This window comes from Netta rufina (assembly GCF_964035555.1).
Source record: "Netta rufina genome assembly, chromosome: 2".
Taxonomy (NCBI): Eukaryota; Metazoa; Chordata; class Aves; order Anseriformes; family Anatidae; genus Netta; species Netta rufina.
This window is the reverse complement of record NC_140124.1, coordinates 69,863,651-69,885,680: the sequence shown is the minus strand read 5'-3', so window position 1 is coordinate 69,885,680 and position 22,030 is coordinate 69,863,651. Positions and strand designations below refer to the sequence as shown.

The window sequence follows — 22,030 nt, the reverse complement described above, 5'->3', positions numbered from 1 at the left end:
TTTGGTTAAAGTGCTAGAAAACTTAGTACCAAAAAAAAAAATATCTTTCTAGCATAGACTGTTGATTAATCTGATATTATTTAATTTAATCTTTGAATTGATCAGAAATTGTGATTTGTTTCCTAGACAAAGTTTTCCCCAAAAATGTAGAATGAAACCTGCAAGCTGTTACTTGGTTTCTCTGCTCATATACAAAATATGAGTTGCAATCAAATTGCCAAGAAATATGTCAGGAAAAGAACAGCACTAGCTACACTTTATGAGAGAAGATTACCCAAAAAGAACGGAGGAAGGGGATAAAAATAAGGAAACTATGCCCTTCTGCCATAGGGGGAATGGTATAGTGAATCATTATAGGGAATAATAATAGAAAAGCTACTATTTACTCTTTCTCCCTACTACAGAATTAAGTTCGGCATTTCAGCAACCTATTTTTCAAAGGTTGAGGTATTGAACATACATAGATGACAAGGCATTTGCTGATGAACATTAGAAAATACATTTGAGACCTGGTGACTGTGACTGAGTATATGACATCCTATATAATCAGATATAAAGATTTGCTAACAAATTCCTTCTAAAGCAGATCTTGTTAGTTTGTGTCCCATATCTCAGAACTCGTTCCAATAAAAACTCCAACCTTTTCAGTGCAAGCTGCCCTTGATGAGAAAGACAAAAAACTTGCAATATACATGTCTATTTCAAACGTTTCATTTTCTTTAATTAATCTAAAAACTGAAAGTGCCTCCACATTTTTACATATAGACTTGCAGCTCTTTTTGGGAAAAAGCATTTATTTCTTCCAACTATCCTTGCAGAAGTTAGTGCTTGTAATCATTTCAGCAATGACAACACGGATTACTGCCCAATTGGCAGGATCACAGAGTCCTTCAGGTCAGAAAGGATCTAGGGAGGCCTCTAGTCCTGCCTCGGGCTGAAAGCAGGGTCAGTAATGGGATTGGGCCAGGTCACTCAGTGCTTTGCCCAGTCAGGTCTTGAAAACCAGGAGGGCAACTGGACCACCTCTATGGGCAACCTGCATGCTTGCTTCAATGTCCTTGGAAAAGCTCTACCTTCAGCCAGTTTGGAAACCTGGCTCCCTCAGCCTCTCCTCACTGGGGCCGCTGCTTCTGCTCCCAAACATCTTGGTGGCTTCTGCTGAATTTACTTTAGGTTATCAATATCTTTCCTGGGGGTGGCCAGACTGGATGCAGTATTCCAGATGTGGTCTTACAAGCACTGAGTAGAGGGGGATGACCACCTCCCTCCATTTGCTGGCTGTGCAACTGCTGATACAGCCCCGGGTGGTCTTGGCCTTCCTTGCTTCCTGGCTTCCACTGCTGGCTCATGCCCAGTTTGCTGGCGTCCTCAGCCCCTTTTCAGCAGCCTGTCCCAGCATGTTCTGTTGCTGTGCTGCTCCTTCCCAGGTAAAGGACATCGCGCTTGTCCTCACTGGGTTTCATGAAGTTGCTCTTGGCCTATTCCTTCAGCCTTCCTCGGTTACCCCGGATGGCAGTCCTACTTGACTGCATTAACTGGTTTCCCAATTTAGCGTCATCTGGAAGCTGTACGAGAATGCACTGTTACTTCCTCTGGGTGTAAAGATGTGAAACAGGATGAATCCCAGGGCTGACCCCTGAAAAAACATATTTACTACCAGCCTCCTGCAGAGCACGTACCATTAACTACCACCTTATAAGCCCCAGCACTCAACAAGTCTTAAAATAGTGTGGTTGTCCACCTATCCAGACCCTAATATCCTAGCTTATACACAAGAATATTGTGGGAGACAGCGCTGAAAAGCCTTCCTAAAGTAGAGATAAATGATATCCGCTGCTCTCCCCTTGTTCTCAAATTCAGGTATTTTATCATAGGAGACAATAGAGTTGGTCGGGTGTGATTTACCCTCAGTGCTCAAACATCTTCACGTCCCCAGAATACTACCGGTGCTTTTCACAGAAAACTACAGCTATTCCTGCAGTTCTTTGAAACATACATTTTTGTTGCCATACTTCTAAAAATAAAAACAGTTTTTGGGTTAATTCTAAGCGTAAAGAATTTCTGCAGAAGGGAGTGCTTTTCATAAGGTCAGGGTTAAAAGAAAAAAGGAAAGATGCCCAAATGAAAGAGTTCTTTTAATCTTAATTGGAGTTGTAAGTGCAGTGTTATATTGCAGAAGAGGTTAAAAAAGGGGGGTTACCAGTGAAGGACCCCGTCGAACAAGTTGTTCAGTTAACGAGGCACCAGGCAAGGATGTGCTGCAGGAACCAGAAACAGAATTTGCCACAGATGAAAAGTGTCCTGATGGCCTCAAATGACAAACAGCTCTCTGCTACGCTTTCACCGCCCAAGACCCTGGCAACTGCTCACCAGGACACCAGGGTAGCTTTGCAGTTCAATTACCAGGCGGGGAATGCCTTGAAACCACAAGTTCAAATCCTGACAAGACGGATTTCTCTCTTCCTCCTTTTGAGGCAGATGTATACCATTCCATTTGTTGTGCTACTATTTCTGAACAGCTCTTAATAAAGGACTAGCCTGCTGTGAATCACCATTACAAATTCCATTATATTTTCCCAGAAATACTGGAGTTTTAGTTCAGTGCTGTTACCAAAATTTCTCTCTTCACCACCGGCCAGGGATTGCCTTTCATTCTATGAAGAGAAGTCGCTCAGTCTCTGACACAGGTACCCTGAAGACAGCCAGCCATACTGCAGGTCTTGGCAACACAAACTGTTCATTTAGAAACCAACTGGGTGCTGAGCAGCCTTGCTGGCTAGAAGCATTTCCCACCTGTCAGTACAAAGCAAATTGCCTTTGATGAAGTAGTAGTGCTTTTTTTTTTTTCTTTCTTTCTTTTTTTTTTTTTTCTTCCCCTACTAAGAAGCAAGGCATAAAGCCCTGGCATATTCCACCTTCTTGGACTGCAGCGGGTTTGGCCTGGATTGAGACTTTGGCCAGTGACACCCCCAGTTGTGCAGTGTCTCATCCAACCTGGCCTAGAGCACTTCTAGGGATGGGGCATCCACAGCTTCTCTGGGCAACCTGTGCTAGTGCCTCACTGCCCTCAGAGTGAAGAATTCCTTCCTTATATCTAATCTAAATCTATCCTCTTTAAGACCATTGCCCCTTGTCCTATCATTATCTACCCAAGTGAAGAGTCCTTCTCCATCCTTTCCATAACCACACTTTAAGTATTAAAAGGCTGCAATGAGGTCTCCCCAGAGACTTCCCTTCTTCAGGTTGAACAGGCCCAGCTCTCTCAGCCTTTCTTCACAAGAGAGGTGCTTCAGCTTTCCAATCATCTTCATGGACCTCCCCTGGGCTTGCTTTTAACAAACTGTGTAGTGGGTTTACGTGTCAAGGTTTTGGTAGCAGGGGGCCATAGGGGTGGCTTCTGTGAGAAGAATCCAGAAGCTGCCCCATGTTAGGTAAGGGCCCCACTGCTGACCAGAGCCAAGCCAATAAGTGATGTTGTTTGCACCTCTGTGAGAGCATATTTAAGACAGGGAAGAAAAAAAAAACAACACTGCACTACACAGCAGCTGGGAGAGTGCGTGGAGTCAGAAACAACCTTGCAGGTGCCAAGATCAGTGTAGAAGGAGGGGGAGAGGTGCTCCAGGCGCCGGAGCAGAAGTCCCCTGCGGCCTGTGGTGAGGACCATGGTGAAGCAGGATGTCCCCCTGCAGCCCATGGAGTACCACGGTGGAGCAGGGTTCCACGCTGCAGCCCATGGAGGAGACCACGGTGGAGCAGGTGGACCTGCACCAACGGAGGCTGCCGCCTGTGGAAGACCCCTGCCGGAGCAGATTCCAGGCCGGACCTGTAGCCCGTGGAGAGGAGCCCACGCAGGAGCAGGTGACCTGGCAGGAGCTGCTGCCCGTAGGGGAGCCAGGTTGGAGCAGTTTTCTCCTGAGGGATGGACCCCGTGGTACGGACCCATATCTGGAGCAGTTCTGGAAGAGCTGCCGGCGTGGGCTTCCCACAGGCAGATCAGTTCACCAAGGACTGCATCCCGTGGGAGGGACCCCACAGCACAGGGAATGAGAGTGATTGAGAAGGAGTGGCAGAGAAGCGCTGTAGACTGACCATAACCCCCATTCCCCTGCACTGCTCAGGGGGAGGAGGTGGAGGAGGATGGGTAGGGAGAAGGCATTTTTTGTTTCTTTCCTTTGTTTCTCACTTCTCTAGCTTGTTAGTAACAGGCAATAAATCTTGCTATCTCCCTACTCTGAATCTGTTTTGCCTGTTATGATAACTGTTGAGAGACCTCCTCATCCTTATCTCAAACCTTGAGCCCCTTTGTCATATCTGTCTCCCCCTTTCCCTCTGAGGAAGGGGAGTGAGAGAGTGGTTGTGGTGGAGCTTGGCTGCCCACCCAAGTAAAACCACCACACAACTCTATGCCCTTCTTGTGCTGAGGGCCCCAGATCTGGATGCTGCACTCAGTTCATCCTCATGTCTGGGACTACCCTGACCCAGGTGCAGCACCTTACCCACTTTTCTAGCTTGCCCAGGTTCCTTTGGATGGCATGCCTTTGTTCTCTTGTATTGACTGCAACACTCAGCTTGGTGTCATCTGCAAACTTGTTGAGGGTGCACTCAATCCCATCATCTATGTCATTGATGAAGATATTGAATCATATTGAAATTAGACACAATTCAGTGATCTCATAACAAAGGAAACAGTATACCACAAATACCCTTTATTAAACAATCCGCATGAAGTAACAGACACCCTGTTCTGTCTGCTTACAAATAACAGACTAAAAATTACAGGATTTAGAAGATTACCATTATTATCCAAACTTTATCCTCTCATCCACCTCTATCACCTCTACAGCTGATCCAAAAATCTTTGTTTCTTAAATCTCAGTCAACAGTGACAACCATCCCCCACTGGACCTCCCATCACCATATGGCTCAGTGACCTTCCCTCATTTATAGCAAAGCGTTGCATGTTTAGCTTAACAAATTTGCAACATCACTTTTGACAATAATGATGGATATTTGAAATTACAATGTAATACTAAGCAGCATAGAAAATTCTAATATATGCAAAGCTCATTAGTCATATCTAAGACCTAAAAAAATTAATCAATTTGGAATGCATAATAAAATCACTGTCCCACTTTTTGCCTACAGAGTACTGAATATTATTTTTAGACATTTGGAATGTGAATATAGTGCCTTTGAACAATAAAAAAATGTTTTAGGTAGCTCAGACAAACTACTGTGATTATGTTACCAGAGGTTCAAAAAAAAAAAAAAAATAAATCAAATGCAGACTGTTTTATACACCATGAATGCTACCTAAGGCACAGCAAGACAAGAACTGGATTTTATCTTTCTGTATTTTCTTCTGTTTAATTAGTTACAGTCTATGGAAGTCTCCACAAGTCTCACAGATGGTAACACTAGCAGAAAGGAAGGGAGGGCTGAAAACCCTAACCTCCTCCAGTAGCAGAATACTAACCCAGAAGTGGAATGGGTACCAACTCTGGGTGGTATTTCATGCCCACAAGAAATCATATGTAGCTTCTTACACGATAATAGAGCAGAAGGAACCACAGTTGAACAGATGCAAGATTTGAAGGGAAAAGAAAATTCTGGTTGCTAAAGCTGAGCAACTAGCTCACTCGCAGGCCATGTCAGATACACAGATTTGAGTTTTTGAGACAGGCACAGCCAATTTTCATCCACATAAATTAGCTAGCATCTCTGTGCTTTCTGCACTGTGTGGCTCTCCACTGCTTGTACCTCTAAGATGCTACTGCCAGAAACAGACACTGAAAAAGCCAGACCCCCCTTGCAGGCTGGTTATGCGACAGCTATGCTCAGAGGTACTGGCCTTCACCGCAAAATGGCATAATGATGGTCAGCTAAAACATACCTGACACCTTTCAGTGAACAAATATCCATCTTCTCAGGGCATATATATATGTATATATATATATAAATAGAAGATCACATACATCTTTCTGGAGTCCAGAGGTAACATGAATCAAACTAATACTAAATCTAAATGAAACTATACAATGCTCTTGGAAAGCTACTGCACACCAAAGAATAAGAAGACTACACCTATTTTCCTGTTATTTTTCCTATGATTACTCTAAAACACAAGGTAAGACTGCAGATCTGCCAGTTACGAAGATGAGGATGGCCGTGGCTCCCAGCCAAAATGTTTCTTCTGGACTAAGTATGGTCTCCACCTCCAAAATTTTGGTGCACTGGCTCACACTCACAAAACTGTTGATGCCAGCATAGAGCAATACTTTGATCTGACAAGACAATAAAAATATAACCTAGTATCAGACAGAAAAACGAGATGAAATTTAAAACTTTAGATATGCCAGTTCAGTGAACAGAAGTCATTCGGTTAACTTGCTGGCATATCTTCTGTGCACTGAGGCAGTTTAATCTTACCACCATAACAGAAAGAGAGACTAGAGATGTCCAGGAAGAAGAGAAACATGTACACGTTATTGTCTTTTAATATAGTCAAGCTCAACTACATGAAGTCCAGATGTTACAATTTAAAGGTGAAGATAAAGCCTAGGGAAAGGCCAGTATTTTATTTATTTATTTTTTTAAAAGAGTTTTCCACTCGACTTGTTAATATTCTCTTTTAGAAGCTTATACTATGAACTGGGAAAAAAAAAATCAGCTTGTTCTATTGAATAAGTTCAGACTAATTCATCCATATATCATTAAACATTCTGCATTTCAAGCCAATATTGTGTTACAAAAAAAAAAAAAAAAAAAAAGGAAAAAAAAAGCCAGATAGCACTTACTAGCTAAGTAAAAGTCACAAGAAAATACAGATTCAGTCATATGAGCGATGGTAGCACTTTTTTGTCCTTTATTTACAAATAAGAAGCAGCCACACAGCAAATAAAGACTCCTTTCAGTCCCATAGGCACACGGCTGTAAGGAGAAATTCCTCTCAGATAACAATTACTCTAAAAGTGGAATTAACCTTGGGCTTAAAACTCAGTAACTCATGAGTACTGGCTAAGGCTACCACAAGAGATATTAAGAGAGGAAAAGATACATGATGAGTGGTCTATTTATCATAATAATGTTTTCAGTATAACATCTTACGAGTAGGGCAGATTACCTTTCCTCTGACACACGACACGACCTTCCATTTCTCAGGGTAGCAGAAAGGTTTCCAATCTCAGAACAAATTATCCACAGAAGCTGCTGAAGCACTGGGTCCCTAGTTAATGGCAGCAATAACTTGCACTGATAGAGAATTTCTCCTTCAAGGATTCCAACGAATTGTTGGAAAAAACAACAATCAAGCCTCAAAACCTATATAGGTTAGTATGTACAATTGCTAGTTCCCAGAACGAGGAATTACAATATAGAACGCTTATATGCCTAAAAATGCAAAAATACTACCAGAAATACTACATTAAAAATTTAGTAAGAAATACACTCAGTAGCTCTGGAAATTGGGAAACCTATTTGGAGGTCTATTTCTGTGCTACACAAAATACATTTCTTCTTCCTGTTTTGTAAACAAAACACTTAAACATTTATTCCCATATTGTAAATTAAGTCAGAGAAAAAGCATTACTAGTGAGACATCTAATTTTCTTCGGGTAGTGCTAAAATTATTTAAATCAATCAATAAACATTCATCCCTTCAAAACCAGTTTACACACCAAGATCATTCTTCTGAAAAACTATTCGCTGATTTATTGAACTAGAAAAATGCTGTGATATTTTAAATGAGTCCGAGATGTTTCCTGGAACTTCATAACAGGTTAGTACCAAGGCACTTCCATCAGACATCCAAAACATTGCACAAGCTGCCGTACCTCCTAGAACCTTATAGCTTGAGCTCTCTTTTGAGAAAGAGCTCTCATTTGAGCTGTACTGACTTAAAAATGTTTTCCTAAAAAGGAAGCATTCTGATGTTGTTTAAATAAATAAAAGCATTGATTACAAAGAGGATGGCACACGCTGATGTATGAAGAGATTGTTTCTCAGAGGATTCCATTGATGATTCAACCCCAAACTTATGAAGTTTGATGGTTTGTACCCAGCCCCTTCCACAGAGATCTGCTGTTCTTAACTGCAATTAACAGCGCAAATGAACGATAGCTTCTGAAACCTCTGCCACATTTCTCATGCTGCTCTTCCAACACGGTTTGCAGAAGTGTTATAGCTGCACATTCACTGAACACGTAACTCTCGCCAGTGGCTATCCACAAGCTGGCTGATAAACTGGTCACATCCTCCTCTCTCGCTCACTTAAGGGACAGAGCTCAAACCATCCTTTCTCTAAGAATGTAATCTAAACCAACGTGAATGCATCAATTTTTTGAAGATGCTCTCCAGCATTTAAAAACCAACACTGTATACATGTATAATCCTTGTTAAGTATCTGCCAGTTATGTTGATAGTCTGCATAATTTATCCAATATAAAGGGTGATGGAACTATTAAGCAAAATTAAAATGGGTAAGCTTTAAATAGAAAATTAACCAGCCAAGGCAAATGTCTTTTTTTTTTTTTAATTTATTATTTTTTAATAAAGGTTGCATAAGATTTTATTTATTTTATTTTTTTAAGGGAGATACATCAGTTACAATACCAAAAACCAGGCAGGGTCCTGAGGAGAAATCCCTACCCTGTGCATTACATCATGGGGTTATTCTCCCTGTAGTTTGTAGGCTCATCGGGATGTATTTTTCATTTCCCTTTTTCAGGTCTTTTCAGCAGAGTTTGTTTACCACTATTTGTATTTCCTAGTATTCACCCCTTCCATGTTCTCCAGTCCCTACAGAAGTTGCCTGTTAGTTTCAATCACCATCTCTTTTGAGACTTTAGTCAGAAGACCTCAACCTACCGTCTGGCTTCTTTTCCATAGACCAAAAAAAAAATGCAAGCTGCTACTCTCCCTCCCCCCCACCCCTCTTTACCCACATTGTCAACTTAAAACAGAAATGAATACTTTTTCTATTCCCACAGAAGAGACTAGCGTAACATGTAATTTATTTGTTTGACACATGGAAAACAGAGAAAATTGCTAAGTGAGGCACCTAGAGCTCTGATCTCTATACAGCGCTGAAAGCAAGCACATACTGACAGTGTATTAGTGTTCTTACTTAAAAAGTAATTTAATAGATTTAACTTAAATTAGTAGTCAGTTTAAATAGCCAGTTTGCCACCAGACTGCCACTAACAAATGGCTTGAGTACTACATCATTATACTTAAATAATCATGTATTATTTAAGTAATTAAAAAAAAAGAACCCAACCAACAAGAACTTGAAAAATGGCAAAGATATTTCAACTCCTCCTCGCTAGAGCTCTTTAAGCTACAGAATTCATGTTATTGCATAGACAGCTGACCTTCACCATGCCCCCAGAGTTCATATCCAGTAAATTTATAACAGTGGGTGAGGTTATTGAACTAACAGGAGAGGTACTATTAGCCACTTGGCAAAACCATTCCCATGTAAGATATTCGCACAACGCTGGTTTGGAGGAAAAAGACAAGATCTGAGTGCAGAAAATAGACTAGACACTGCAGACCTAGAGAATGGCAAGTATGTAATCAAAGCAAATTAACTGAAAGTGGTCACAACCTTTAGTATATAGACAAGTCACATCTAAAACAAGCAAACAAAAACAAAACAAAAAAGGAAAATAGACACATTCTAGAGACACAAATCTGCTGAAAACATTTTTGGCAAACTAACAGCTCAGTTCTGCATTGAAAAAAAAAATTATAAAGATAGAGGCCTTGTAAAAGGAAAGTTCCCTGGGAAAGGCCTTCCATTTTCATAATCTGTATGAGTTTAAGATGGTTTATTAAAGCTCTCCCTCAACATGATCGAGGGCACCCAGCTCTGAAATTGACTAAAAGCCTGTCAATGTTCAAAAAGATATCTTACAATGTGATTACTAAGAGGAAGATTAGAAAAACAGCATTGCATCCCTGTGTCGATAAGCAACAATATGTTTCCGAAACATGTTTACAAATGAGCATCTGTGATGTTTACTGTTTTTTGAGTAAGACCAAATCTAGTGTACTGTTCATGATATATTTAAATGCACTGCTGAATTATGGCCTACAGTCAAGTAACACCCAGGCTCTTAAGAGACCTGTGTCCACATTTCTTCTTATGCAGATGATGAACAGATGATGAACATACACCTGCCTATGACTGCAACTAAGCATTGTGATATTCTGGATGCTTGCTGGAGAAATAAATAGTATCAGTGAAGAAATACTACCAGGCAACACCACCATGTGTCCTGCAAGCAAATACTAATTAGAAGGAATCGCATGCTGTGCATGAGAAAGATGGTGATAACTTTATGACAACCTCAGAAGACACAGTGAATTATTCTCACAGGAATTTAAGGCCCAAAGAAACTCACAGATTGAAGCTGAATTGTATAGGCTTCAATACCCTAATGAATTAGTGATTATTGGCAATATGTACTTTGGAAGTGATTACAGCTTCAGGGAAAGCTTTTTTTTTTTTTTTTTTTTTTTAAACGAAAGGTACTTTTCTCTGGCAGCTGAAATGAGATAATCTTACTTTTATATGAGCAAACAACCCAGAAACAGGTATTGAATGGATCTAAACCAGGACATGCCAGACAAGCAGACTCAGAAGGGGTGTCAAGACTTGGCAATGAAGTCTGTGGAGACTCTGACTGCTCTGACTGTTGTCACATTCAGAATCTGGCCAGACATTTTGAAACTCCAGATGATTTGATGTTCAGCTGCATTTATTTAAATACTGCTTTGGTGAAGTAGATACAAAAACATAGTTAGTTCTGCCAAATTATAAATCAACATTTTCTCAATTTAAGTTAAACATCTGTTCATCTAAATGCTACTGAGCTCAAGAAAGAAGAACACTGCAATTTGATAGAAATGAACTTGTTATAAGACTTAACACAACCATCTTGGTTCCTGGTTCCATCATTGTCTTCTGCAATGGCTTTATTTATTGCTGTAAATAGGATTTTTTGAAGAACAGTTACTGGTATGGAACAGAAGTGATTTCTTGACCTCTTGATACTAATACCCACATAAATGCACGTACACACACACACACAAGCTTTATTTACTCTGTGCGTAGGTTCTTTTTTGCTAGAAGAATTAAATGTGATTCAATCAATTACAACTAGTTAAAGAAAAGTTAGAAAAATATATCTAAGCAACAGCTTTTTCCAAGACTTTGTAACAAACATGATGTTAAAGAAAGTCAAGTCATAAGTACTAAAAGTCTCTGGCTGAATATCTGATCTTGCTGGTCAGCATGTTCATAGCACAAGACCTACATATTTTCCAGAGGAATACTTAAGAGATTTTATTTAATACGCATTTTGTTATGGAATATGGAATCCGAACACAACTGAATGCTTTCACTGTTATCATATTGAATGCTCAGATTTAAGTTGCATCCTGAGAAAAACATTAGAATTTCATATAAAGAAGAGGTAAAGCGGAACAGAATAAAAAGGATAAAAACATACAAGGGAAAAAAAAAGGAGTTTTTCCCTAATGCCATAACTAGCCAGAAGAATATTGTCAGAATGATTTGTGACATCATCTTTCATCAGAAAGGACTATAACATCAAGAAGAGTCCCCAAAAATACTCTTCACTAAGGATGTCCTCCTGGAGAGGTCTGCATAGAACAGTCACAAAATGACTGACCCAAATATTCAAACATGTTAAAAAAAATAAGATTTTGATTTCTTTTCATGCCTGTCTTTCTGGGAAAAACAAACAATCGTGTACAATCTAGAGGTTGCACTTTTGTGGTTAGTAAAACCAGAAACCATGGGAAGAGCTTTATCAGAGATGTAGTTCAGACAGTTATGAGTTGCTATAGCAGTGGTTCTGATCACCCGCAGTGTCCTTTTTTTTGCAAAATCACTCTGATTTTTTTTATTTTTAATCCGGAACTCTGATCTGAAGAATACTTGAAATAATAACTTGTGCCTTGTGTGTCTTGAATAAGTCTGAATGTTACAAGGCCAGCGGCTTCTCATTGCGGGCAGCATAAGGAAGGATAGTCAGGAGCTCAATGTTAAAGCCTCACCCAAGAGCAAGAAAAGGAGGTGGTGAGCTAGGACAGTACTTCGGTACTTAAGAGCTATTACTACATTGCAAAGTGATTTCATTTACCAGAACTCATATGCACACATCTATTGGCATGAATCATTACCAGAGACAGTAATTTTTCCATCGCTCTCATTAGTTCCCAAACAAATTCTACTGGTAATTAAATCTTACATAAAAAGAAAAATGTCTCTGTTCTACTGTGCTACATAAGGAATGTAAATAATGTCTTGGATAACAACTACATCAGATTTACTCAATTTGTGTGCCTTTACTAAAATAACAAAGTCCATTAATTTTTTGAGGAAGACTCCACTCATTTGTTTTCCAACTATAAAACTTCAAATTTTTAAGAGCTCTGGATGCCATTTATGTGCTCCAAACTCTTCCTTGCATGTTATTAGTATTTAAAACTCTCTTCTGGGGGAACAAAGTTACAATAAGATTACAATAAAATCACATCAGAATTGATCTGTAGCTATCCTTTATTGTTTTGAAGAACATAATTTTACAGAGCCCAAGTGAACGTGTTTGGAAAGTGACAATTATCATACTCCTTTTAAATCCAGGAAAGCAACTCAAAATGAATGCAACCAACTGTACTGGGTCTGGCTGGAATGTTAACTTTCCCGGCAGCAGCCCATACAGTGCCGTACTCTGCACTTGTAGCTGGAACAGCAGTGTTATCACACCAGTGTTGTGTCTCCTGCTGAGCAGCAGTGGCACAGCATTGGGCCTTTCTCTAACCCTCCTAGGGGGTGGGCAAAAAGCGAGGAGAGAAACATCACTAGGGCAGCTGACCTAAACCAATCAAAGGGATATTCCATACCATGTGGTGTCACACTCAGCAATAAAAGGTGGAAACAGGAAGAAGAGGGGAGGGGTGGGCTCTCGTTGAGAAGACGTCGGTCCTCCTCTCGAACACCGGCTGTGTGCGTTGAGGCCTTGCTTCAAGGACGTGGTCAATCATCGCTCATTTGTGGGAAGTAGAGAGTAATTTCTTTCCTCTGCACTTCCATATAGCCTTCATTTATTTTGTTTGTTTGTTTTCCTCCCTTCTTTTTATTTTTCCTTTTCCCCTCCCTTTTCCCCTTTCCCTTTTTATTTCCCCTTAGTTAAATTGTTTAGTTCATGGTAGTCTTTATTTAATTATTATAATTATTTCCCTTTAATTAAATTATCCTTATCTCAACCCGTGAGTTGTTCTTTGCTTTACTTCTCCCCCTCCTCATCTAAAGGAGGGGGAGTGAGAGAGCGGTTGTGGGGTTTAGCTGCCCAGCACGGTAAAACCACCACACCAACAATTCTGATGGAATGATTTACTACTGGGGAAGTTACTATCAAAAATCAAAACATTTTGCAAAATTGTTTCCATTTGGTTTAAAATTCCATTTCAGAGAAGAATGGTACCTAATGGTTATGTTTTGACATTTTTGGAACAGAATGTTTTAGCTGTTTTTCCAAAATATTTTATATATAGAATACTTAAGTTAAATGGAAATACCTAGTACTGTCAGACCCAAACTCTGACAATTTGAAATCATGTCTGCATTTATGCCTCTAGAATTTCTTCCTAAGTGCTTGCATTTCCATGTTTTACTACAATTCAGAGTGCTATCTTCTTAGTCCTCTCTACAACTCCAATCCTAAAAGTACCACCTTGCAATACTGACGCCTCTAGTCAAAGATATATTGTTTCTGACAGAACAAAGCAGTATATATAAGAGGCCCTCAAATAACATTATTGCAAAAGATCTGCGCAGTAACACTGAATTAATGTCCAAAATTTAACTATGCAGAGAAGAAGACAATATTAATAGGGCCAACCACAAATACATGTCAGGAACAAATTGTTTTTATAGAACACTGTTTGTCCGTGATTTTGGGTCACAAAGCTGCCAAGCCAAAACAAGTATGGGGAACAGCATGTGCCAGAAATGCCCCTGCACCATGGGCTAAGAGATACCACATCTGCTTGCAGCCCTGACTTTTTTTTTTCCCCAAAAATACTTTTTCAAGGATAGCCACATACTCATCACAAGGGAAACTAACTGAAAAAATCCTGAAGTTTATCACTTGGAACACAGCCAGCAATTACACAGCCAAAGAAAAAAACAGATGCTGTAAGGCTGCATGTCAGTCATCTTACTCTTACAAAGAAGTCGGACAGCTCTTCTGGACAGAACTGACAGTTTTAATTTCTCTGGGTTTCTTATCTCAGTTACAGACTACCACTTAGGACAGAATACAGTATTTTCTACAGCATGGTATGTCTCTGTTTTGTTATGATTGTTTTGGATTTTGTTAATTTAAAAAACAAACATCAGCACCATTCAGTCTTTTTTTCCCCTCCCCAGTACACAGTGATGTGATACCCAGAGCTGACAACCTGCTAGCAGATCTCATCAATCACAAACATCATTAGGAGAAGCAGCAAGAAAAACGCGTATCCAGCTTGGGTAACTGTCACATGGAAAATCTTAACACAGTTGCTAAATTAGCTGAGAAAGAAAGGTGTGAAAGAACCAATGACCAGATTCCACATCCCAGAAGCAAAGCAAGACTCTCATTAAAGTGCCCGAATAAGGTATGGTGGGAGAGGAGGAAGAGAAAGAATACCATTTTGGAAATGAGTTTATTTATTTATTTATTTATTTACATTGTATTTGGTATGAATTATATTGTCAAACAACTGCTGAGACAGAAGCCAAGCCAAAGCAGAGAGTTCTGGCAGGAAGAGCTTCCTCCGGTCACCCTCTTTCCAAAGGTCCCATATACTCAACTAAATTGCATCATGTAAGAAACTATCTAGATCCTATAAGGAAGAAGGAAATCAAGGAACAACTGTGATGTACTTATCATATATTTATGCTCCATCAAAAATTCCATTTTATTCTAATTGACACAAGGTATTAAGGGGCAGCGCCTGTGCCCGGCTGGCAGCGGGAGAAGAAGAAAAGGTTGCATTAATTCTCTAGCAACTCAAACACCTCTTAACACTACAGGTACCAACACAACAAGTTTGTAAGGAAACAAAAACCAAAAAACCAGACAAACAAAAAAAACACACCTGGAGGATAGATTAAAAACAAGGCAGAAAGATGAAATGGGATTTAATAAGACACAAAACAGCTTTTAATGACACTTCTTAAAAAGTGAAGACCTGGAATTCCATCTGGGAGATGAGAAGATGAACATGATTAGAATTGTTCTGAATATCTTGTGTTAAATTTACGGTCAAGCAGTTCCCAATAGCAAAGTTTCACATCTTTCTCCACTGCCTAATATCTAAGAATCGTATCACACAGAGTATAGAAAAATTAAAACAGTAGTATATTGACATACTACTTATTATGTCCCAGTTCCTTACCTTAGCCCAACAAGTTGATCAGCGCACTCAGTATCTGAGTAAGACTTTAACTTGGCTAGCAGTTAAAAAGAAGACTCAAAACATAAAAGACAATAGTTAAACAGCAACAGAAACAACCAGAAATGGTGCATCGGTAAACCAGACCCTTGTCCAACGACAGCCTTTTTTTTTTTTTTTTTTTTTTTTTTTAAATCCGAAGACCTGATCAATCTTTACATAACAGCAGCTGGCACTCAAGATTCTACCTACTTTCACTTTCCTGTTTGCAAAAAACAGATTAATTACTGCATACACAGGAATGACTGTCAGCTGAAATATTTTTCTAAATATAGATCAGTATACATATATATATATATATACACACATATATATATAGATATATCTATGTATATATATCTATATATATATATATTTAACCTTAGGTCAGTAAGTTACCACCTCTACACATACAGTATATCTGGACATCCAGGCCAAATTTAATGACAGTGAACATGAATAAGAGACTATTTTCCTACCCACCTAGACTCACTGTCACTAATAAAAAGAATAAGCACTTTGTTTATGGTAAATTGAGATATTAAACCTGCTGCAAAAACACAGGAATCAAACATTTTTTGGAAGAACAGCTTTAATGCCAAATGACTAAAACCACCTTAAGAACAATGCTCTGCCCTACATAGTAGAAGCCCTGGATTTTCACTTCCAGAACTTTAATTCAAAATAAGAAGAAAAAAGCCACGTTTATCACAAGCAACTTCTGAGATTTTTAAAATTAAGATTTTTTACACTGATAAAATCCATTGTAAAAAATATCAAAAAAATAATTTACTTTTAAAAACAAATCTATTCAATATTACTTCTGAAGTTATGGCCTTGTATTAAAAGCTCAGCTTACAATAGTCTATTTTTAAAGAAGGTAAAGTAGCACTTCGGTGTCAGATATGCTGTCAGAAATTTTAAAGTTAAACCACTGCAAACTTGAAGAGCAATCAGTAAAGTATCACTTGATGGAAAACAAAGTTTGTTGAAGTGCTAAGCACTTTCTGAAAAAGATTAAATCAAAATCCCATCACCAGCTATATCACTGAAAGCAGGAAAAGCAACCGACACTGGAAAAAAAAAAAAAGCATAACTTATTTTGCTTATTGGTGTTCTTAGGGTGGCAGAGATTTGAAAAAAAAAAATCAGATTTACTAGTTGCAAAACCTTGAAGGACACGGCTCAGATGGAACTGGGTGCATTTAATTCACTTGTTTCCAATGCAAATGCTGTTTTGACCTATTTCTTTCCCTGGTTCTTCTATATTCTGGGTAGTTTTATTAATCAGGTAATATTGCACATTCTAACAGAAAAATCAAATTCCATTAAAATGTGATTTATATGGACAAGAAAAAGACTAGAAAAAATACAATATCCACCAGTTAACAGAACATAATGGGCAACAAATATATGATACACCATACAACACCTTAAACAAACAAATTATTTGCAAAAAGTTTCTGCAAACGGATTTGAAGCTTGTGACACTGCTCATGATTACAAGAAATTAAAAAGTGAGAAAGGAGACCAGCAGGAAGAGAGTAACATGATGTTTCTCAGAAGTTGGTAGTCAGTATTGTTCTTCATAGGCCAAGGAAGACTGAGGACCGGAAAATCATAGTGTTCATTAGCTGGAATCTCTGGAGCTCGTCTAACCCAAACTCCTACCTGAAGTAGGTCTACCCCCAGCAAGGCCAGGTCAGCCATGGTGCAGTTTTATTAAAACTGTCACAAAAACTTTAAAAAATGGAAACGTCAAAATCTCTCTGGGTGACCTGCTCCAGTCCTGCACTACCCTGTCACTCAATTCCAATGAGTTTTGACCACTGAGTGTCAGCCACATTATACAAACAAAAAAATTCAAAGTTCAGGTTATTCACATTGGCTATCAAATGTTTTATCAGTTTTTACAGGTTCATAAATCCTTTTGTTTTCCATACCAAAAAGAGATATAACATAAAGCTGCTATATAAATTCCAAATGCAATTTTTTTAGAAAAAAATTAGAAATTACAACCTTAATTGAATTAAATTAAGATTGTAATCTAACATGTTACAAACCATCAGGGGATCTACATTTGGCAACCATGCAGAGAAATCAGTACACTCATTAAAAAAACACCTTTTTTTGACTCAAATCTTAACATCTTCCACCTTCATGTATTGATTTTCCACCAGTACAAATCACACTTCCTTCTTCAGACCATCTGCATAGGTAATGGGGCAGAATGGCAGACAAGAAATTACTTACTGTCTACTAAATCCTCCCCTGCTGTTAAAACCTGGCCAGCACACCTGGGCTGTGGAACACTCCATAATGTTTAGTGCTGGACTCCAGAGACGGTCCTGAGTGCTATTATTCTAAAGATGGTCAGTGGTGACCACAGCTACTTTTAAGATCTTAATGCTATTTTTCACATTTACAGCAGTAAAAGTTCTGTTGGGGTGCCAGTAGAAAATTTGCTATTAGAAGGTAACATCTAGAATAGAAAATTTACACAACAAAAATATTCAATTTTACATCACAATCTGCATGCACACTTCAGAGGAAAAGCATAGGAAGCAAATAAGGAGCCAATAACCAGCAGATCATCCTCCAGATGTACACTTATAAATACGCACTGTTTGCAACCGTGCTCTGAAATTCTCCAGCTGAAGTCATGAATCAATAGGATTCATCTTCTGTATGTCCTACCTTGGTACAAGTCGGTTCTTTACAAAGTCACTAAGTTTACTCCAGGGTACGGCAATATCACGTTACAGCAGCCCCAAGGACACAGCAGAACTGCTTATCAGAAAAGAAGCTCACAGGCTGTCCGTTTTAGCTGTGGGCGCGGCATAAAAACCAAGGCAGAAGGGTTGTTGTGGTCCCAGCAGATCCCTAGGTGTAATAGCTGCTGCCAATTGGTTCCCACTAGAAACTGCTGCTGAGTTTAGCGCTCACAAACACGTATGCACACCAAGACTTTATGCATTTGCCAATTTTATAGTATCTAAGGACAAGGCCATACAAAACTAAGCAAGATCTTTTCTTAAGAAAAGTGAAAGCTTACACTGTGATATAGCACCAAAAGACAGCAGATACCCAAGGTAAATGCATACCTTCTGATTTCAGTGCTGTAAAATCTGTTGCTAGTATAAAAACACTCACCGGTATGTTTGCTGTTGTGTGATAGGCAGCCTGGTCTTTGAGCTGTAAGCCAAAATTTCCACACAGCTGAGCCCCCCTCAAGTGCGTATCTCATTTCTGGGGAACCTTGGTGGGGGTGTGGACTCTGGATGTAGTTTACACAGAAGAGATGACAACAGCTTCTCACATCCCTTGCTTTCCATAAGAAAGGAGCAGGATAGAAGCAGCCCACATATGGCGTGAGGCTGGTGCCACCACTTGCTGCTGGCCTGCTTCCTCCCAGCACTGCAGGGCCAGCTTTCTCGCTGACGGCCCCCAGCACAAACACATTGCTGGAGGAAACACTGTGGCCCAGACAAGCAACTACACACAACAGCTCACCAACCACACCTCTCGCAGCCTCAAGCCATCCCCAATACATGTGATCCTCTTGCTACCATCCAGAATAACAGCAAGCTGGGATCCTTGAGACAGCAAGGGGAAGTTTTGATAGCTGGGGAACTAAAGGAGGGGAACATGATGCACACATGCACAGCTGCAAGGAGTCAGCAATAAAGGCTTCTGCACTCCAGTTGGGGTCTGGCCCTGCAGCCTTTCCTCTCAGGGCACTTTGTTGCACTTAAAATTTGGGGAATAGTTATTCGTTGAATAGTACAGACCCTGCCATTATGTGAGTTCAAAGGCTTCTGCTTCCAGCTCCATGGTTCTTGCCAGGCTGGAGGTGATTCACAACAAAGGTAGCTCACATGTCTCTGCGGTTCAGTGGAGCGGCAAAGTGAATCTGCTGCCAGTAGGTAATGTAATCATGCCCGTACTGATGGGGAGCAGCCCCTGTGAATGCTGTGGGTACCCAAATATGACCAGGCACCCAAATGCGACTAGGCCTGTACCTGTAGCACACAAGTCGATGTACCCTTGGCCAAATACTGCTGCTTAGGGTTCACAGCTAACCACAGAAAGCAGACACCCACTCCATACAGCAACCTGCGTGGCTGGGCGAGCGCACCTTACAGCGTGCTCCACACATTGAGCTCGACCTCGGGCACAGCGGGCTTAGGCAGCGAGCCCAGCCCGGGCAGGGCTGCAGCTGGCCCAGGGCAGGACCCTGCGGGGCAGCAGCTCCTGCAGCCTGCCACCTCCACCGGGCACGGGGCAGCCCCCCCTCGCCTGCTCCAAGCCCCCCAAGCTCAGGACGTGCGCGCAGCGCCGGGCTGCCCCTTCCTCCTCCTCCTCTTCCTCCCCACCCCGCTGATTTCCACCCCCGATCCCCTCCCCAGGGTCGCAGGGACGGGCACCTGTAGTTGTATCCGCCGAAGCGCTGGCTCTCCCGCAGCAGGGCCCGGTAGAGCCGCAGCACCTGGGCCCGGCTGGCCGCTGCCATGTTGCCGACAGCGGGCGGCTCCTCCCGCCCGGGCCGTCTGTCCCCGCCCGCAGCGCACGGGGCCGCGCCGCTTCTCGGAGACGCCTCCCAGCCGCCCGCGGCGGCCGGGCAGGGGCAGGGGCAGGGCGGCGGCGCAAGGCGCGGCGGGGCGGTGAGTGGCGGCGGGGGCCTTGCCGCGGACACGGCCGCCAGACCTGGGCCCGAGTGGGGCCCAAAGCCTGGGCAGCCCGCGCCGGGCGGCATTTGGCGGCGGGCGGGCGGGCGGAGCTGGGGGGGGTGCTCGCGGGTCTGTGCTGTGGCCCTGTGGAGGGGGGGAAGGTGCAGCGTGGGGCTGGGATCGCTGTGGGGCCTGGAAATAAACAGCAGCTGGCGGGCACTCGGGAGGTTTGACGCGGACAGCAGGAAACGCTGCGTTACTGTGCTCTGGCACAGGTGCCCAGAGCAGCTGTGGGGTCGCCCTCCCTGCAGACCTGCAAAAGCCACAGCCGTGCTGGGGGGCTGTGGGTGTGGAGCATTCCTCCTCCAGTATCCCCTTTCAAGTGGAATGAAACCATACCTAACGCTTCATCTGTATCGCTACAGCTCAGATACTGGTTAAATTAACCTCCCTCAGAAGCTCTCACCGTTTTAACCAGGGTTCCCCCCCCCCCCCCCAGCACTTTCATTTTCAAGATGAAGCCTCCTCCGTTTACCATTTCTCGTAATTTCTCCATAGCCATGAGAAATAACCACACCGGTTTTATTGGTGAGTTTAACACACAGGCCCACGTGTCTTAAAACTGGCCTTGAAGGGGCAGTACCCAGGCAGCAGCCCATACACACAGTGCCTCAGTATTGTATGGTCCACAGACCAACAGGTTACCCCAACAACTTAACGAGTAGGTCCTATTTGTGGTGTTCTGTAGGAACACCTATCTGTTCTGTATGTTCTAAACACACGTATAGGTTCTATAGAACATATAGGTTCTATATAGGTGTTTATTTAGTAAATCTTAGACTTTATTTTCCACTGTTGTGAGGCTGGGGCTCTTGTTCTACTTAACCACCTCCTTTGTTGTGTATGCTTGAGGCATCCCAGTCCTGTTGTTGCTGGGAACCACATGCATAGCATCCTTTTCTGCTGAGAGTTTTGCCCCTGCAGAAGAAATTTGACTTTGTAACTTAGATGTCTGTTGCCCCAGCTGTATTGATAATATCAGTAATATGGTTTCTGTGATTACATGTTCTTACTTTCTTAACAGTGTGTTTTGTACATACAGCATATATATATATATATATATTCTACATGTGTCTCTGGCAAAAGTGCTTAAATTGTTGCTGTGGATTGAACCCATGTTTTGTTATATACATGTTTGAGTATTATTGTTTGTGCCAGTTGTATATCAGATGCAGTTGCATGGAACTAAAGTACTTCTTAAATAATAGAGATATCAGTGGAGCTTCGCAAACTCATCCTTGCATGCATGCTTACGTGGTTGCTATATTTTAAAAGCCCTTTTAGGCTGTTGGAAACTGAGATTTTCCGTACATACCAAATTTCTTGGATTTTCATTTTATCATAAACCAAATCTAGAAATTTTATAGGAAAAGTTGCATTTTTATAGAAAAATGCAAGCCAGGGAGGCGCTGTGATAGGTGTAATGTTTTTGAGGCCTTCCTCAGAAGTCTCCTCTTGTCTCCCGTTTCTGTCTTAAGCTTTATTTAATGTCAGGAGATAAGAACAATTTTTAAGCCAGAACTTCTCTTTATGCAGTCAAACTAGTGCTGTTGACTGGAAAAAAAATATTTTCATGTGTGTTTTCCTATTGCTTTTTCTTGTAAGCTATAGATTATGTCCTCAGAAGTCCCGTCATTCTGTAGCAAGTGGGCATTACCTCTGCTATGACTGAAGTCTGTAATTTTAATAGGATGGGTTGCATGTTCCTGCTTGCCTTATGTTTAGGTGCATTACTGCAAGCCTGCAGAGAATTTCAAGCACAGACTCAGCCCAAATGACCGCTGTTG

At 41.2% G+C, this 22,030-nt stretch overlaps 2 protein-coding genes across 3 annotated transcripts in view; one reads left to right on the top strand and one right to left on the bottom strand.

Annotated features, from left to right (window-relative positions):
- The window catches only part of LYRM4 (LYR motif containing 4), a 92,055-nt gene extending 71,914 nt beyond the window's left edge, over positions 1–20,141 (bottom strand). The window contains exon 1 of the mRNA XM_084281779.1: positions 19,941–20,141. Within this exon, the coding sequence (XP_084137905.1) occupies positions 19,941–20,026 (86 nt within the window). The 5' untranslated portion in view covers positions 20,027–20,141. The remainder of the gene's footprint in view (positions 1–19,940) is intronic.
- FARS2 (phenylalanyl-tRNA synthetase 2, mitochondrial) overlaps positions 20,109–22,030 on the top strand; it is a 248,077-nt gene continuing 246,155 nt past the window's right edge. The window contains exon 1 of one of the 2 annotated variants that reach the window (XM_084281775.1): positions 20,109–20,177. The gene's annotated coding sequence lies outside the window, so the exon portion shown is untranslated. The remainder of the gene's footprint in view (positions 20,178–22,030) is intronic. The other variant, XM_084281776.1, reaches the window with a different exon arrangement.